This window comes from Nannobrachium achirus (genome assembly GCF_963921795.1).
Source record: "Nannobrachium achirus genome assembly, chromosome: 20".
Classification (NCBI taxonomy): Eukaryota; Metazoa; Chordata; class Actinopteri; order Myctophiformes; family Myctophidae; genus Nannobrachium; species Nannobrachium achirus.
The window spans coordinates 40,908,419-40,928,442 of NC_137827.1; the positions used below are offsets into that span (position 1 = coordinate 40,908,419).

The 20,024-nt window shown below is 44.6% G+C and overlaps 1 protein-coding gene across 1 annotated transcript in view; it reads right to left on the reverse strand.

The window, feature by feature from the left end:
* The window catches only part of daam2 (dishevelled associated activator of morphogenesis 2), a gene marked incomplete at both ends in the record, with an annotated part of 102,575 nt that extends 84,229 nt beyond the window's left edge, over window positions 1-18,346 (reverse strand). Inside the window, one exon of the mRNA XM_080750320.1 lies at window positions 18,176-18,346. Coding sequence (XP_080606446.1) covers window positions 18,176-18,346 — 171 coding nt within the window. The remainder of the gene's footprint in view (window positions 1-18,175) is intronic.
* Window positions 18,347-20,024: the final 1,678 nt, after the last annotated feature.

A 20,024-nucleotide genomic window follows, 5' to 3' on the forward strand; every position in this document is an offset into this window, starting at 1 on the left:
GACCTTTCACTCTGTACTTAGCTTGCTCTTTTTCCCCTCTACACCAAAGCGCTGTGCCGGAAATAGCCGATGCTGCGAGGCACTGTGAGCTTGTAGATCTGCTATTTTTGGCTATGGACACTAGGGTTCAATATAAAAGGGTTACTATAAAAAAGGAGAAAAAGGTTTCTATCACTCAAAGATTTGGACGACCCCCTGTAGTAACTCTGGGGACCCCCTGTTGAAGACCCCTGCCTTACATGCAGGGAGTAAGTAGCAGGATTTAAGGTAGGTAGCCATGCGTCTATATAATATGCGAGCATGGTGTTTCGGTCTGGATGTGCAGGCGAGGCCACCTCAGGCAGTGGGCAAATGAATGAGGAAGGGCCTGTTTAGGATATGGTCACAGAGGACGTAATCAGGCCGTTGTACAAACACACCTTTTCTTTAAGCAGGGAGAGAGTGTGGAGTGGACAGAGGAGGTATGTTTCAGGTCAGGCCAACCGGGGAGCTCTTCAGTCATCCCTGTTATCGTCTTGGTTCGGTGGGAACCTCATATCGTCATTGTCAGGCAGAAACCTTGTATCTGCAAGTTTCAAATTTGTATGTTTTTTTTTTTTTTGTAAATTAAAGCCCTACTTCATCATACAAAAGTGTTGCACAAAAGTAGTGAAAATAGCAGATCTACAAGCACACAATGCCTCGTGACGTGAAGCGTTGTGTGCTGGTAGATCTGATATTTTCACTATTTTAATAACAAACAAAAAAATGAAGGTTTTGGACATACAAGGTTTCCACCCGACAAGGACGGTATGTTCAAAACTGTTACTTTTCAGGATTCTAATCCAACAAGTAGCAGATCGACAAGCTCGAAAAAACGGGTAGAGAATCTGCTACTTTTGTGTGACGCTGTAGTATTGATCAAGTAATGCGTTAATTTACGAAAAAGCGCAAGAAATTAGAATGTGGAGATAAGAGGTTTCTGCCCGACAGCAAAACCTGCTCCTGTACCACATCTCAATCACATGGCTCTCTCTCCTCATGATAACTCTAATAGAGGGGTCTTCAACGTTTTCAGGCCAATTAAGGACCCCTTAGTTGAGAGAGAGATGAAGCAGGGACCCCCACAACCTTTTCATACATTCCATATAGTTTCATCGTTTGACAGCACGATCATCAGTGTATTTTGGATTCATAATAAATGTGTGTTTTCAGATATTTAACCACTTGAACCGTTACTTAATACACTTGACCTTTCACTCTGTACTTACTGTAGTGTGCTCTTTTTCCCCCCTCTACACCAAACCTCTTTGCCGAAAATAGCCGATCTACAAGCTCACAACGCCTCGCAGCGCGAGGCGTTGTGAGCTTGTAGATCTGCTATTTTTGGCTAAAGTTCTTAGAATTCAAGTGGTTAATATAAAAAAAAGGAGAAAAAAGTTTCTATCACATAAAAAAATAGGAGCCCACCCTGTAGTGACTCCCGGACCCCCTGTTGGAGACCTCCGCTCTAACAATCACCCAGAGTGGAACCAATCCACGCTCTACACTCCATCCTCTCCACGTTGGCCAGCGAGGCTCCAGCAGGGAATTCATATAAAACCAAAGCTAATATTGTTACACCTGCTGTTCCAGATGGAGGAAACAAAAACAAAACACACAGTACCTGGCCCCTTTCCTTTCATATTACACTCAAGCTGCCCATCAAATAACGTTAGGAAATCCGAAAAGGGCGTCAGGGGTTTGAAGATTTTTTCCCTTTTTTTTTAAAGGCTTTTCTCGCCTTTATTGATGGAGAGAGAGAGAGAGAGACGGGGAAAAAGCCAGACACAGTCAGGGAGTGGCACGCAGAAAAAAGGTTTCGGACGGCCTGGGAATCGCTCCGCCAGGCATCAGAAAATATGGTTTTATATAGAAGTTGTTTACAATGTACAAGGTACTGTAGCAAATACTGATGGTATATATAATATACACCATATAATATATAGCTTGTACCTACATTGTACACATGCTGATCCATTTGTATTATCCTATAAGTATAAAACTACTGGCTCTTGTTTTGCTCTTGTTTTTCTGTCTGTCTTACCCATCTCTCTCTCAGCTATAAGGGGCCCTTGGTATGAAGACCCCTGCCTTAAAACAATGTACCACGTACACATGCTCTCGCACGTGCGCATGTTGGTATGATAAACGGGAGTTTGCCTCCTATCAGCAGTGCTAACCTAAATACCTGCTACTGTTGTTTAGACTACATGTCTTGTTCTCTAAGGTCTGCCTGGGGTTGTGTGTGTGTGTGTGTGTGTGGGGGGGGGCACAGGATAGAGGGAGGGAGGAGGGTGAGTCAACTGCAGACAAGGTGAGGGAAGGTTCACAGTACAAATGTTAACTTAAAGGTGTATTCAGTGATAAAAGTGGCCGGGGGTCATCTTGTCCCTTACTGGCCTTAAAGCATGAAATGTTTAGTTTTTTATAGATTTTTTACACCATTATAATGTTCTCGTTTTGATCATTAGACCCAATCACTGAATATCGGTAGGCCTACGTCTCCAGCTTCAGGATATGTATGATACTGATTTACTACGAGACTGTGGCATTTTATGAGTTCAGTAGTTTACAATCTAGGTATTTAGCAAACGTTCTTAATTCAGAGCAACTGTGGTTCTCAAAACTTTTATTTTGACCGTCATAACTAAACATCATAACATAACTACGGCCATACTCTACCCTGATTGGTCGAGGACAGGCTGGCCACCTCTGAAAACCGAATCTAGCTATGCTCGTAACACGGGCCATGGTGGAAGTCCTTAAATGGTCAGTACACATTCTAGTGAGGAGAATGAATGGAAAATGTACCAATTATAATTTTATTTGAATGAAATACAATCACTGAATATACCTTTAACTCTGGGAGGGTACAAATGTTGGCTCCCATTGTTACTAATGGATAAATCCACACGGGAGGATTTTACTGTGATGGTAAAGTGTCCGTGTATCCGTGTGTGTGGTGGGAGGGTCGGGGGAGAGAGAGAGAGAGATTAGCAGGACATGTGAGTGGAAACTGCGTATCAGGGAGAGTGAGTAGGTGCGAGGTGGGTGAGTGGGTGTGGATGTGTCATGGAGAGAGAGTGCGGGAGGCTGTACCTCACAGGGGGAAGCGTGTGTGATCTAAGAATGACTACCTCTTTGACCTGTCTGTGTGCGTGCATGCTCGTGTGTGTGTGTGTGTGTGTGTGTGTGTGTGTGTGTGTGTGTGTGTGTGTGTGTGTGTGTGTGTGTGTGTGTGTGTTATACTGTAAGTATGACTTTCAATGACCTGTGTGTGTGTCTGTCCAAAGTGGCTGTTGACTATATCCATCTGACTCAATCAGTCTAGAGTCAAGCCCAGCCCAAGTGCATGCCACATGCGCGTGTACAGTACGTGCACACACACACACACACATACAGTACATGCGCACAGGGTGGCGACAGGAAGGCAGTGGAAAAAAGGCAGACAAGATGGCAGGAAGTCATCTGTGGCCTCGAGAGGACCCACAGGAAACTGTAGTCACCATTAGTGACCCAAACCAGACTGCGTGTGCTTGCACGTGTGTGTGTGTGTGTGTGTGTGTGTGTGTGTGTGTGTGTGTGTGTGTGTGTGTGTGTGTGTGTGTGTGTGTGTGTGTGTGCGCGGCTGCGCGTGCGCGTGTCGTATTCGCCTCTACTGCAGGTCTCTGCGGTATTGGAAGAAGCGTGATCCTTAGACATACAAAAAAGTTAAGTTTTGCCTGTAATCACTTATTTTCTTAAGAAATAGCCAATCTACAAATCAAGGCTTGTTGTGGAATAAACTCCCTGTCACACTTAGAACAACGGACTCACTCGCTAGCTTTCGCCGTGGATTGAAGACTCACCTTTTCAGACTCCACCTAAACCCATAGCACTACTGAAACACTCAGTGACCATACAGGAAGCTAGTTAGCATTTTTTAGGTTTTTATAATCCTTTTTTTCTTTACTGATTATATTGTTTTTTTAGATTGATATTCATATGCATTTGTTATATTGTTGTTGATGTTCTGACAAGTTATCTTGTTTATTATAGTGATGTATTATCTGCTTATTGTAAGTCGCTTTGGATTAAAAGCATCTGCTAAATGCCTAAACTGTAAACTGTAAACTGTTGTGAGCCTGTAGACGCGTCTATGGTCGGAACTATTCCATCTACGACGACATGCGCAAAATATGGACGCCGGGGGGTTAAAGTGGTTAAATTAGCATAACCTCAACGTGTGAGATCAGAGGTCAACCTCTTATGGTTTTTGGTGAAAGCTCAACTCCTCCCCTCTTTCGTAAAAAAAACCACCGCCCGCCAAAACCACTCGCACTATTTAAGATGAGTCATGGTCCACTTTTAGATGAGTCACTGCCCACCCCCTCCCCTCCCCCTCTCCCATTCAAACGGCCCCCGTGCTTTAAGAGGTTGGCTCGGGACAGACCGGAGTTGGCCGGGAGACGGGCGGAGGAAGAGAGGAGGATGAGGGAGGGATGGATGATGGGATGCCGGGTTGGGACGGGCCACCGCCGGGGGTGGGGGTGGGGATGAGAGGGAGGGAGGGAAAAATGGACAGAGGAAAGAGAAGAGCGGAAAGAGAGGGAGGGTGCATCCCATCATGCACTACTCTGGAAAATGCTGAGTGTTGCGCTAATTTAACTCGGGGAGAGCAAAGACGCCACATTTGTGGCGCTCCCAGAGTTACAACTGGCTAAATAATAATAATTAGGGCTGGGACTTTAACTGATTAATTGCGATTAATTAATTACAGAAAATTAACGTGATTAAAAAAATTAACGCATTTTAATCGCACTTTGTTTTTGCACCACAGAACCTTCAGTTTCGGGCATACCGATCATAGCGATGCACCAACCAAGAAGAGACAACAAACGCAAAGGGAAAAGTAGCCGATCAGAAGCTTTGCTTGGCCCAGTGGATGCAAAATTTAGATTTCAAAAACTCACTCGTTGATTCACTCGTACAACAAAATGTGTTTTACTTGAAAAAAAATGCTTCTCGGGTCAAATACCGATGTGCGATTAAAATGTGATTAATTGCGATTAATTAATCACAGCGCCTGTAATTAATTAGATTAAGATTTTTAATCGCATCCCAGCCCTAATAATAATACATCAGGGGTCTTCAACGTTTTCAGGCCAAGGACCCCTTAGTTGAGAGAGAGATGAAGCAGGGACCCCCAAAACCTTTTCATGCATTCCATATAGTTTCATCGTTTGACAGCACGATCATCAGGGTATTTTGGATTCATATAAATGTGTGTTTTCAGATATTTAACCACTTGAACCGTCAATACACTTGACCTTTCACTCTGTACTTAGTGTGCTCTTTTTTTCCCTCTACACCAAACCGTCCCCAGTTCAAATATGATTATTTGGGGGGTCGCGGCCTGAAAAGGTTGAGAACCACTGGATAAGAAACAACACTGTATTCATTAAAGTAAGTCCCGGATTGCAGCGTTGCAGATGGATGAACTAACACCGTGGACTTTTACTGCCCTCCCAGGAGGATTGGAGGGGCGGATATGGCCGCGCAGCGCTCCCTCGTTGCGCAACGCATATTTCGGTTTGCGTCCGGTTTCTGAAGTCTATTTAATACACTGGAGGGAGAACATTAACGGGGAGGATTTATGCTCGGAGTAGTCCCGGGTTTTCTTGGAAACATAATTTTGCCGGAGCTACAGAATGCGGAAGGGACTAATTTAAATTAACAATGCTTGGGGAATGTAATTTATGTGAGGCTTAAGAAGTGGGGACTGGGGGGGTCACGTGGTGCTGCAGAGACATATGCTCTAAACGTCATCACAATCATTAGTGTTCAACTCAATTCTAGAGAGACAGAGAGAGAGAGAGAGAGAAACAGAGAGACAGAGAGAGACAGAAGCCCCATTTCCACTGTAGGGCCGACCCAGAACTAGAACTTTCCAGAACCAAGAACTTTCAAGAACCTGTGAAGTTCTGGGACCAAGTTCTGCTTATGTTTCCTATAACCAGAACTAACCAGGAAGGTCCCAAAAAAGAGCAGCAGCGCTGCTGGCCCAGCCCATACTCCATAGGTTCCCAGAACTCAAGTTTCGTTCTACCTCAGGAGCAGGACCTAAAAAAGGTTCCGCAATCCTTGTCATGGAACTGGGCCGTTCGCAATGGAAACAAAACCAGAACCAAAAAAAATAGGTTCAGGTTCCTGAAAGTTCTGGTTCCACCTTGCAGTGGAAAAGGGGCTATAGACAGAGAGAGAACATATGGCAGGGACGAGTTAGATTTAGAGATATTTCTAACACAGAGTTAAATTAAAGCTGCAATCAATAACCAGTCTTTGTGCGTGTTAATAAAACATGAACAACAAGCAATCCTATTGTTAAAAACGTGATTAAGGTCTGGCAGGATGTTAGAAAATATCTGTGGGATATCCTTCCCATCTCTCATTTTAGCTCAATTTGGGGCAACGAGGAGTTCACAAATCTGTGTTGTAATGTTCAGTATGTTAATATAACACAACCGCGGCGGTTGGAAGTGGTCTTCTGATTCTATTGAAGAAATGTAGATCCATGTGGTCGGATAGGACTACTCCAATAGTTGCACGGTGACATCATGGGTTCTACTTTACGGATCGCTGTTTTAACCACTAAAAAACTCTATAGTCCCAAGAGAACCAGACTGGAGTTACAACTGTGCCATGACCACTTCTTCACCAAAAGTCGCTGATCTACAAGCTCACAATGCGTCGTAGACGCATTGTGAGCTTGTAGATCGGCTACTTTTTTGGCTAATGTTCCACCCCCAGAATATGGAACCTGGAGGGTTCATGTGGTTAAAATGAACACGGGGGGGATTTGACCGTGAAAGAGCGAGAGAACAGACTAATCTGTTGTGATCAGTGTGATGCCAGATGTCGGTCAACTAGGTCAGGAAACAACAGTGGAATACAAACACACTTATCTCAACCCCAGAACCGCTGTGCCGTGAGTCAAAGAGAGACCTCTCCTTTACCCCCTTTTGTTAAACCCATTCAGGCCTAGAATTATTGACTGCTTTAACCAGTGAAAAATAGCAGATATACAAGCTCACAGCGCGGCACCGAGTGCCGCGATGCGAGCTTGTAGATCTGCTATTTTTGAAAAAGTTGTGAAAATGTGTGCAAATCTTTGTATATTCATATGCATTTTCAAAGCGAACGTTTGTAACTCAAATTTTGCATCTGGGTGGTCCCTGGAACAAAATATTTTGAGATGGGGGTCCGTGGCCAAATACATTTTGGGGGGCCTTCACATGAAAAGGTTTGAGAACCACTGACATAGTAGTCTCTCAAGAACAGACTAACTGAGCTCCAATTAAGTGAAAAGGACCTTTTCTTTGACGATGGCTGGCCAGATCGCTGACATAGAAACATAGGTTTTTCCAAAAATCTTAGAAGGATTCAAAAGACACTTATAGAATCGGGTCAAAATTCTAATTTTCATGATTTTTCAAAAATAGCAGATCTACAAGCTCACAGCGCGGCACTCGGTGCCGCGCTGTGAGCTTGTATATCTGCTATTTTAAAAAGAATGATACACAATATAGTGTACCCGTTCTGAATTGGTTAATGATAACGTTGTCTAACATGTCATCTACTGTTGCCGGGCATCAGTCAATGGGGCCAATTTGCTTTTATTTGAGATAAAAAGTGATCTAATTATTGCTAAGTGAAAGTGGATTGCTCTAATCTAACAGGCGGACATTTTGATGTAAATCCGTGCGATGGTTTCTTATGCATACTGTAGGGCAGGGGTCTTCCAATGTTTTCAGGCCAAGGACCCCTTAGTTGAGAGAGAGCTGAAGCAGGGACCCCCACAACCCATATTAGATACCATATGGTCTCATCGTTTGACAGAACAATCATCAGTGTATTTTGGGTTCATGTAAGTTTGTGCTTCCAGATATTTAACCACTTGAACCGTCAATACTTAATAAACTTGAACTTTCACTCTGTACTTGGTCTGCTCTTTTTCCCCTATACCAAACATCTTTGCCGAAAATAGCCGACCTACAAGCGCTGCAAGGAGGTTGTGAGCTTGTAGATCTGCTATTTTTGGCTAAAGTTCTCCGAATATGGACGCTAGGGTTCAAATCATTAATATAAAAAAGGAGAACAAACCTGTAGTAACTCTGAGGACCCTAGGGGATCCTTGCTGTAGGGAACAGCAGATCCAACAGTCTGACATGCTTGTTCTCAGCAAGGTTCAGGCGAGCAACTAGTTGCAGCCTGCTTGTAAACAATGACAAAGGCAGATGTGCAGTGGAGCTTGCATGGGTGTGTTCCAAACTTCCAAACTAAGTGGTTCCATCATTCGCTCAAATATATCTTCTGTATGTTATCTTCTTGGGATCTCCAAATCCTCTATTGGCGCTTTGTTGGAATTGTAATTGTTAGATGTGGGAAGGTGAGCAGTCTAGAAATGGGTCTGTGTCCGGGGCTAATCTTGCAAACCACTGGACCGATCAACCCCAAACTTATTGTGCTGCCAGTAATCTTAAGAAAGTACATTTTTACATTTTATGTACTTATGTATTTTTCTAATATAGTCTATGTCGGGTGGAAACCTCTCATGTCCAAAACTGTTACTTTTCAGGATTCAAATTCAAACGTAGCAAAAGCAGCAGATCGACATTTATGTATTTACAACTCAAAAAGTTACAATATGGTATGGGGCGCCCGCTGGCCTACTGGTCCAGGCGCATTTAGGCATTGCCACATAGGCATGGATACCTGGCGGTGTCGCCAGTTCGATTCCCGATCCGGACGACCTTTACCGTGTGTCACTCCCCATCTCTCCCCCCTTTTCCCGTAAGTCTACTGTCCTATCAATAAAGGCATAAAAGCCCCAAAAAAAGTTACAATATGGAGGGCCATTTTGCGCATGTCGTGCCATTGCAGTTCATCCCACGCACATCCATCCATGAGTGTCCTGCAATAGTATTGCCCATGGCTTGCTGGCCCAGCGCCGTGGAAAGAAGAAAAAGGGGGGGAAGAGGAAGAAAAGAAGTAAATCTACAGTACAGAGTCACAGTAACGCCTGCAGAGTTCAGTAGCACTTGCTGGGTCAGCCTTGAACCTTGGTAAACACGGGTTGTGTCACTGACACATGGCGGCCATATGCAGACCCATCCACACAGTGTACCGATTCAAAACAACAATTTGATTTATCCACGTTTCCACATTTTTAATCGTCATCAGCTGGAAACATGGAAAATGCCAGCCTTGTTGTCCTGGAAAACCCTCGCACTTGTTTTCTAATGAAACAAGAGTGGCATTTTTGGTTAAAGCCACAACTGAAAAAGCGCTACACAGCACGCACCCAAAGTCACAAGCCCCCTCCCTCGTACCCCAGTGATTGCGAGCAAGCCATTTCCAATTATCCCGAAACGCGAGAGCAATTTCACATTCGATGATAAAATCGTATCAATCAAAGAAGAGAGTTGCCTGCTAAACAGAAAAAAAAAAACGCCAGCATTTCTCTTGACAAGGTGCCACGTTTGACACGCGGCCCATATATCATGCACGCGTGCTTGCCTTTAAAATACACCGTTAGAAAGGATCCCGTGAACAAAGTGCAGACCGCGCTTCGTACAATCGCTATCAGGAAACTCTGCGGCCGGCTGCAAATGCGTATTGTGATTAGCGCGATCCATTAGGCTTCTCTGATGTGGGTGCAGCGCAGCGTGGCCAAATCAATGGCGATTGCTTCCAGGTTTGTTTCCCTGGGTTTCGCAGGAGTTAGCTAGCGGCCCGGGAGGGGTTTTTGTATGGGTGCTGCTGCTGTTGGCGAGTCCCAAGTGGGGTTTGGTGTCTGCGATAGCTTTGTGACTTGCCGTAAACACGCCAAAAGGGAAGGCAGTGTTTACAAAATGACTGGTTAACTGACATTATTACTGTTTTCCACTACTTGTTGTAAAGGTATACAATCAAATACGATAAGGCATGGTGTATTTTAACACGTGATTTCATCCCATTACTGTACCTACTGTATAGACAACATGTTGCAGCCTAGAGTATCGGGTGTTTGCTACTATACAGTAGATTATTTCACTAATACCTTGATTGTACATTCTATGCTAAACTCTCATGTGTCTACAACAGTGGTTTTCAAAGTGGGTTCCAGGACGGGTAACCCCAGGCCCCATTGGGGAAATCTCGCTTTTGCGAACGCCCATCATTTCGACCGGAGGGTTAGCGACTCACTCCACAGAGGTTAAGGTTAGGGTGAGGGTTAGAGTAGGGTGTCGAAAAGATGAGATGTAGTAACAGCGACACGCTCCCGGCCCCATTATCCATCCCATGCACAAGCCTGTATCTGCTTTATTCATTTTTTATTTTATAAATCTCTTCTGGCGGTCTCCCGGACACAAAAACCTTTTTTGATGGGGGTTTGGGGCCAAATACGGGTCCTTGACTTGAAAAAGTTTGCAACATTTACATTGTACTGCATGAGGCCTAAAGTCTCCATTGGGCTCTCTGCTCCCCGCGGTGGAGGTGAACACACGTGGAGGTGGTTTGTTCCTCTGTCCCAGATCTGTCACTCTGACTCAGGGCTTCGCAAACGTTTCAGTTCAAGACCGAAAAGACCGAGGAGAAACCCTCCCCCATGGCCCCGAACGTATGCATTATGAATGTAATCACCCAAGCTCTATTTAATGGTGAAGATTGATGACCTATAAGCTCACAATGCATCGTATCGCCACACATTGTGAGCTTGTAGATTAGGTATTTTCACCATTTTCTGCTTTTTAATTTCATTTCTGAAATTCTTTTGAAAGATTTTGGGACTTTTTCTTTTTACCTTACTGAATATTTATTGATTCTTTTCTTTTTACATTTCTGAATATTTATTGATTTTAGTTTTCCTTTTTTCTTGTTTCCACGTTTTAAAAATCTTCTGAATATGAATTAAAAAAGTACAGAAAGAAATGAGGACATTTACTCTCCAACTCCTACTGTACCTAAAGGCTCCTCTCAGCCATACTCCCTCCCTTCCTGGAGAGAAAGGAGGGGAAAAAGGCTTCCATAACAATAATCCCCTGCTTGTCGTTGCCACAGAAACACTGTTATGTTTACTATCTGCCGTGTTCTCCGGTTCCCTTCTCACATGGCCTCCTCCTCCGCTCCCCCACATCGGGAGGTTCTCTGTGTCGGTGTCACCGCGACCCCAAGCGTGGGCGACAGCTGGGGGTCTGATAGAGCAGTGGTTCTCAACCTTTTCAGGCTGCGGCCCCCCAAATAATCATATTTTACCCCCCCCCCCCCCCCCCCCCCCTGACGATCACTAAGAGTTGAGGCATTTGATTTTGTGTAACACGGTTCTATTGTGAAAATAGCCGATCTACATGCTCACAACGCCTCGCGTTGCGAGGCGTTGTGAGCATGTAGATCGGCTATTTTCACAAATTCTGCATCTAATATTTGACAATTTGGCCAATGTTTAATGTCATTTTAGAGGTATTAAAAAGTCCTTAAATTGTCACTTTAGAAATGTTTAGATACCCTCTATACACTTAGAACTTTATGTTGTTGTTTTTTTCACTGTTGAGAGAGAAAACAATGAAAACAATTCGGGGACCCACAGGTTGAGAACCACTGTGATAGAGCAGTGGTTCTCAACCTTTTCAGGCTGCGGCCCCACCAAATAATCATATTTTACCCCCCCCCCCCCCCCCCACCCCCACCCTGACGATCACTAAGAGTTGAGGCATTTGATTTTGTATAACACGGTACTATTGTGAAAATAGCAGAAATATTTGACAATTTGGACAATGTTTAATTTGTCATTTTAGAGGTATTAAAAAGTCCTTAAATTGTCACTTTAGAAATGTGCATACACCCTCTATAGTACTTGAACTTTATGTTGGTTTGTTTACTGTTGAATGGGAAAACAATGTTGCACATTAACTTAATCATCTGGGGACCTCCCCAAAATAATCTGGGAACCCCCCGCAGGTTGAGAACCACTGTGATAAGAGAGGACGCTTGGACGGCAGCGGACGCTTTGATGACCGCTCTCAAACGCTGAGCGACCGTCGCCACCGCCTGCGAGAGGAGGATGGCTAAAACAGATGCCGGCGGGCCGGCGGCTCGGACCGATGCGTTCGCCAGACGACCACCGCCGACGAGGCCGAGGGTCGGTTATTCTAGAGACCCGGCCAATGAAAGCAGACATGAGTCAAACGCTGTCACCGGGTGAGTTATCAGGTGACTGGTTCATCGATCAGCATGGAGAGTAGGTGTAGGTTTCCCCCCTCGAACCTTTGTAACAAGTAAGCCATTTACCATGAGAGGGAGTGGGTTGTTGGCTGATTTACCACTGTTTCGAGGCGAAGCCGAGTGCCAAACAACCCTGAACCGCCTCGCGAACACCTCGCAACGCCTCTAATATTTGACAATTTGGCCAATGTTTAATTTGTCATTTCAAGGTAAGTCCTTAAATTGTCACTTTAGAAATGTGCAGATACCCTCTATACACTTAAACTTTATGTTGGTTTGTTGACTGTTGAGAGAGAAAACAATGTTGCACATTAAGTTAATCATCTGGGGACCCCCCAAAATAATTTGGGGACCTCCCTGGGGGTCCCGACCCGCAGGTTGAGAACCACTATCCTAGACCATCAGCCGCGACCCATCCACTAACCATCTGAAGACAGCTCCACTCATAATAACATGTGGAATGGGCCCAGGTCCAATCAGAAAACACAAAATCCTCCCCTTGGCCCTGACTTGGACAGCTATACTACATTCAGCTGTTGTCGGGTTGAAGCCTTCCATCTCCATGTCAGGGAAATAGAAAAAAAATAAGAACCAGTGTTCCAGTGAATCCAATTTATCTATTTATCTAGTCACAAGCCCTTGTTAACGCTTCAACTTCATTGGTCCAACAATATCGTCGTTGTCGGGTGGAAACCTTGTATGTCCAAAACCGTTTGTTTTGTATTTATCATTTTTAAAATGATTTAAACTAGTGAAAACAGCCAATCTACAAGCACACAACGCCTCGCACGATCAGCTGTTTTCACTACTTTTGGGCGATGGTCATCTGCTTTACTTTGAGAAAAAAATGTACAAATTTGAAACTTGGAGATACATTTCTGCCCGACAGTGACGATATGTTGGATAAAACTCACAGACACACTCTTTCACTTTCGAACATGAAAAAGTTTTAATCTACAAGCTCACAACGCATCGCAACACGACACGCCGCAAGCTTGTAGATGAGCAATTTGTTATGCTTTTGTGCGACGCTATCGTACGACAAAGCAGGACATTCATTCAAGGAGGAAAAAAGACAAAGTTAAAATTTGGAGTTACAAGGTTTCTTGCCCGACAGCGAGGACATGTGAGGAGGTTTTGAAACCAGAGAGGGGATCCTTCTCTCCTCTCCCCTTTTTCCTTCCTTCAGCTTGGATATTTACCCTAAATAAGCTGTGGGTCAACCCTGCCTTGTTCTGGACTATGAGAACTGCTGTGATTTGGCTAAGCACTCCCATATGCCAGGCATGTTTTGGTTTTTATCCACAGCAACGCAACACGCCTCCGACTGGCTTTTCCCTAGCGTTTCTTGCAACCTCTGTCCATGTAATGACCTGCTTCTTGTAAAGCAGTCTTGCGAGTAGCCAGACCTTCCAGTTGTGAACAGGGGAAGTGTCATTGCTGTATGTTGGTGTTGTAATTATGCTGTTGTGTACTGTACATATCCCACATAAATAAATAAAAAATGTTTTATTTTATAGCCGCCTAGTGCAGGGGTCTTCAACAGGGGATCTGGGACCCCTAGTGGGTCCTCAGAGTTACTACAGAGGGTCCTCCAAATCTTTGTGTGATAGAAGCTTTTTTTCTCCTTTTCTATATTCACCACTTGTCTTGAACCCTAGCGTCCATATTCTGAGAACTTTTTGCCAAAAACAGCAGATCTACAGACTCACAACGCCTCGCAGCGCGAGGCGTGAGCTTGTAGATCGCCTATTTTCGGCAAAGAGGTTTCGTGTAGAGGGGGAAAAGAGCAGACTAAGTACAGAGTGATACAGTAGGTCAAGTGTATTAAGTATTGACGGTTCAAGTGGTGGATCTGGAAACACATCGACATGAATCCAAAATACACTGATGATTGTGCTGTCAAACGATGAAGCTATATGGTATCTATGGGTTGTGGGGGCCCCTGCTTCTGCTCTCTCTCCCTCGACTAAGGGGTCCTTGGCCAGTGGTTCTCAAAGTTGGGTTCTGGGATACCCAGGACGTTGGCTATTCAAAAATATCATATGTAAAATCTCACAGATGTGTGCTTGTATATCTGCTATTTTTTAAATATCCTGAGTATCTTGTGTTTGAAAAGTGTCAAATAATATTGCATTTTCTTTTTTTTTTTACACAAATCTTCTCTTCTGGGGTGGTCCCTGGCACAAAACCTTTTCAGATGGGGGTCCACAGCCAAATATATATCAATTTGGGGGTCCTTGACATGGAAAAGGTTGGAGAACCACTGGCCTAGACTTCACCGGTTCAAGTCTTCATCTCACTGGAGTTTTGCCATTAGCCCTGCATAACTGAAGCTACTGTAACATGTCTACTCAGTGAGTGGGTGGACTATATGGTCTGGAGCCAGGCTAGTGTGCCATCTCTCTTGATCACTATCATCCTAACTTAGTTTTAAACCTAAGTGCGTTAGGGCTGCTCTACAGTAGCTTAAATGGCCTGTGCAGGACATTAGTAGTCATAATGCGGAACTGCAGACAGCAAGTTCTGGGTAAATTTGTAGTTTTATCTTTTCGTCTTTTTTTTTTTTTTTTTTTTTTTCACCTCAACAATTGGACAAAGATCTGCCTTGATGTCAATGACAAATGTACCTCAATATAAAATAAATATTTCCTAAGTTGTTCTCAATGGTTGTAGTGGTATTCTTTTGCGGGAACTTCTGTAAAATGGTGAGACACAATGGCAAATCGTCAGTCGCAGATTAAAAAAGGACAGGGCAGAGAATGGAGCGAGAGAAAAATGGTAAAAATGCGCAATTATTTTCACGCCCACGCGCGAGCTGAAACCCATAGCAGACGACTTGACTCCGACAGAAGGGCTCTAAACAACACTGTCCACACCATTGGTACAGCCGGGCCCACACAGCCATGCCAGCCTGGACCTGGCAAAGGCCCAGCGCCCAACAACAACAAGCACAATCTGGCAGTGGTCGAATAAGTACCCACATTCTTTACTTAAGTAAAAGTATCAATACGGCAATGTAAAAAAAATACTTTGTGAGTAAGTAGAAGTCCGGAATTCAAAATGTACTCGAGTAAAAGCACAAAGGTATTGGCATCACAATGCGTTGAGACGCATAGTGAGCTATTTTCAAAAGGCCAAACTGTATATAAGGCTGAAGTGGTTACTGTATGTTTGTAATAATAATTAAAATTAATTAAAAAGTAACTAAAGTTTTCAAATAATTGTAGTGTACAAGTAAACATATTGGAAATTGAAAATACTCCATAAAAGTAAAAATACCTCAAAATGTGGCTTATAGGTAAGTACAGTACAGTACTTACTAAAGGTACTTAAATGTACTTAGTTACTTTACACCACCACAATCTGGGCATGGAGATGAACAAGTTAAGTATAAGGCGGCGGGTGGGGCTGGGTGTAGCAGAATGGGCAAGGGGTATCATGGGTGCCAGGGGTTTTAGCTCATCCAACCATCAAGACATCCACTCACCACAGGATGCGATCCCTGCCCGTTTCCCATCACTAACCCTACTTAGGGTCGGGATAGTGAAAGACCTGCAAGCCAGGGAAGTCAATGACTGCTTCCCATTTACACATTAAGACCTTATAGGCCGGTTAAATCCTGTTGTCTAAATCAGTGGTTCTCAACCTGTGGGTCGGGACCCCCAGAGGGGTCCCCAAATTATTTTTGGGGGGTCCCCAGATGATCAACTTAATGTGCAATGTTGTTTTCTCACTCAACAGTAAACAAACCAGCATACACTTAAATTGTCACATTTCTAAAGTGACAATTTAAAGACTTTTTAATACCTCTAAAATGACAAATTAATCATTTGTCAAATTGTCAAACATTAGAGGCAGAGATTGTGAAAATAGCCGATCTACATGCTCACAACGCAAGGCGTTGTGAGCATGAAGATCTGCTATTTTCACAATAGAACCGTGTTATACCAAATGTAATGCCTCAACTCTTAGTGCTTGTCAGGGTGGGGGGGTCCCCAGTTCAAATATGATTATTTTGGGGGTCGCGGCCTGCAAAGGTTGAGAACCACAGGTCTAAATCCTAACAGTTTTCTGAAAATGTTATGTTACTATATCAGTGGTTCTCAAAAGTCAAAAGTATGTGTTTTGCCGCCGACCCGCCCATCTCAAAGTATTCTGTTCCAGCAACACCCAGAAGTAAAGATTTGTGTTAAAAATGTTAGCTTTATATATACCGTATATTACCAAATAGTAGCACGGTGGCAAATAGCCGCCCGGTCCCAAATACCGGCACGGGGTCTGACACCATTTTGTGTATTAAAGGCCTGGCTAAAATAAATGCCCAGGTTCGTTTAAACGCCTGGAACATTATTTGCAATGCATTTTGTTTATGATGTGGAAAACCTTGTATGTCCAAAACTGTTTGTTTTGTATTTATCATTTTTAAAATGATTTAAACGAGTGAAAACAGACGATCTACAAGCACACAACAAACATTATTTGCAATGCATTTTGTTTATGATGTTTTGTGTTTTTTTCTTATGCAGTTTTACAGAAGATGATGATGAGTGGCATTGAGAGTGCTACAGTAGGCCTATTATTGTTACTACCATGCAGTATCTTGTAACATGTTTTGTCAAAATAAATAAAAGCCTGTTACCAATAGCAGTCTGGTCTCTTTTAAACGCCCGGGGTCCACATCGATTTTGCATAATAAACGCCCGGGCTACTAATTGGTAATATACGGTATATGTATATATTCAAAGATTTGCACAAATGAGCAAGATTTTTGAACAGCCAAAGTATAAAATGACACAGATATGCTTTCCCGGGAAAGGGTTAAGGAAAGAAAAACAGAAACAACACAAGGGAACATTCCAGGATTTATATTGTACCACTGTACTGTCCTGAGCTCGTTCCAGAACACATTTGACTTCTGTTTTCACTCAGTTCCTTAATGCAAGCAAGCAGTGGCTGCTTTCTGCACGACAACTCGCTTGGAAATAGGTCCCTCGTGTGACATAGAGAAGATTCGTAAGGTTCAAAGATTCAAGAGATTTATTTGTCACGCTAATACGAGCATGTGTGTTGAAACGTTTGGATGTGCATGCGTGGCGTGCTCCGCCAGACTGTGCCAACCAGGGTTTTGCTGGGGGGGGGGGGGGGGGGGGGGGGGGGGGGGGGGGGGGGGGGGGGGTGGGGGGGGGGGGGGATTTCATGGCTCTGCTTTTGATAACCACCCGCCCCCCTTCCCTCCCCCCCTCTCTGGTTGTTAACTTTTATCGCCAGTGAGGTGCCGAAATGTTGACCCTCTGGTACAAGGGTTCCCAGACTGTTTAGAACGTGACCCCTCATAATGACCATATTTGATCATCATTTTGTCCACAATTCCATTCCGTAATTGATATTGGTACTGTACTGTACCATAAGAGAGGCAACAGGCAAACGTTGACCAACATAACAATGCTTCTACTGTACATTCTCTAATTGTGTAGACCAGTGTTTCTCAAACCTTTACATTGCAAGGTCTCCCCTTAACTCTGACAGGGTACAAATGGAACCAAATGAACCCGACAGGGTTCATTTGGTTCCATTTGTACACTGTCAGAGTTACAGACTTGTATGGGTCAATTTAGACCCCTCTAAAGGAACCCACACAGAGTCCCTGGAATCCACTTTGAGAACCACTGGTGTAGACTTCCTGTAAATCAAGTAATACAGATGTTTAACAATAATTTACCTCTTGAGAGCGCATTACACACTCTCAAGAGTTAAAAGACCAAATAAGGGTCCATTTTGTTAATACCAACTCTCCATCATTTTAAGCTGGGGACCACCTGGAACCACCTGCATCCCGTCACACACTCCCACCCCCACCCACACACTAACCACCACTGCATCCCCCCCCCCCCCCATCCTCCTCACTCACCACCAGCTCGGAGAAGCGTGCGTTGAGCTCCTCCTCGGGGGGCATGGGGGCGCTGAACTCCAGCAGCTGCAGCGGCACGCTGCTGTCCTTCAGGTTGATCTCCAGGGGCTCGCTGCCGCCGAAGCAGCACAGGAAGCCCAGGCCCGCCCGCGTCCGCTTCCTGGGCGGCATGGCGGCGGCGGCGACGACGACTGGCCAAGACGACGATGACGGCGATGGAGGGAGCAGGAGGCGACGACGGCGGCGCCTGGGTCTCGAAGGCCGCAGGGAGGGCGGGGTGGGTGGGGGTGGGGGGGAAGGAGAGGGGTGAGGGGAGGGGAGGGAGGGGGTGGGGGTGGGAGGGGACGAAGGGACGGGGAGAGGGGGGGGGAGTGGAGGGGAGGTCAAGGCTTGCTATCTGGGGGGCATGATCTGGAAGAGAGACAAAGAGAAAGAGTGGAAGTTAGAAATGTACTGTAAGTAACCACTTAGATCACTGCCGGGGCTGGAAACCCTGTTACAGTATGTCCAAAAGGCGTCTGTAATTTTTCGGGAATTTGGAAAAATAACATTAGTCACAAGGTCTTGTTAACACTTGTTATAATTAATACAATTTATAAAACTCACAGCACGGTCACCTTTATTTGCAAATTGTTCACAAACAGCGAAAATGGCAAATCGACAAGCTCACAAGATGTGACCCGTTGTGAGCTTGTAGAATTAGCAATTTATTCAACTTTTGTGTGACTGTCATATGATGAGGTAGGGACATTTCTGCCTTACAGCAACGATATTGTCTCTGTCGGCTGGCAACCTCATACGTCCAAAACTGTTACTTTTCAGGATTCAATACAACAAACAGACAAAGTAGCATATCTATGAGCTCGAAATGAGTCTTGTTTGGTGTGACGCTGTCGTATGGTCAAGCAGGGCATTTTATCTGAAAAAACACAACAAGTTTGAATATGGAGATAAGAGATTTCTTCCTGTCAGCAACGGTATAACTTAGTTGGCCCAGGGGCCTACGTATAGTTGGTCCCCCCATCAACATCAATGTCTGTGCTGAAAATAGCCGCGCTTCCGGGGTCCGTGTTTTTACACTCAAGACTTCGACTAACACTGAGGGGTTTTACTGTGTGGTATCGGACACCGTATCCGAGCCACTGACATCGCAGGCTTTCAGTGTGCGCGACAAAGAGACCTCTTGTCTAATGCGATACAATGGTGCCTGTACCGTGAGTCTGCACCGAACAGTCAGGGACATGCTGGGCCCCTGATTCAGCCCGGGAAAAAGAGTTGGAGAGGCCCTCATTGCATGCTATAGAGAAAGATCTCTGTCTATAGAGCTGCTGCTACTTTTGCCATTTTGCCATTTCAGATCATGACAAGTGACAAGCCAGTGGGCCAATTACATGAGTTATATTTCGTTGTTGTTGGGTGGAAACCTTGTATATCCAAAACCGTTTGTTTTGTATTTATCATTTAAAAATGATTTAAACTAGTGAAAACAGCCGATCTACAAGCACACAATGCCTCGCACCGCTTGTTGTGTGCTTGTAGATCTGCTGTTTTCACTACTTTTGTGCGACTGCCTTGTATGATGAAGCAGGGCTTTGCTTTGCGAAAAAAATTACAAATTTGAAACTTGGAGATACAAGGTTTCCGCCCGACAGTGACGATTTACTTTGTTGGCCGGCCAGCTCCCAAAATGGAATGAAGGCCGGGAATGAACCGGCCGTTCGGGAGTTGTCCCGCTTTTCCCAATGGCCAGCACGTCCCTGTGAACAGTGGTGACCCAATGCCACGCTGACTGCTCCAATGGAGTGGCACTAACGCACCGTGCGCGGTGTGTGTGCGCGCGCGGACAGTG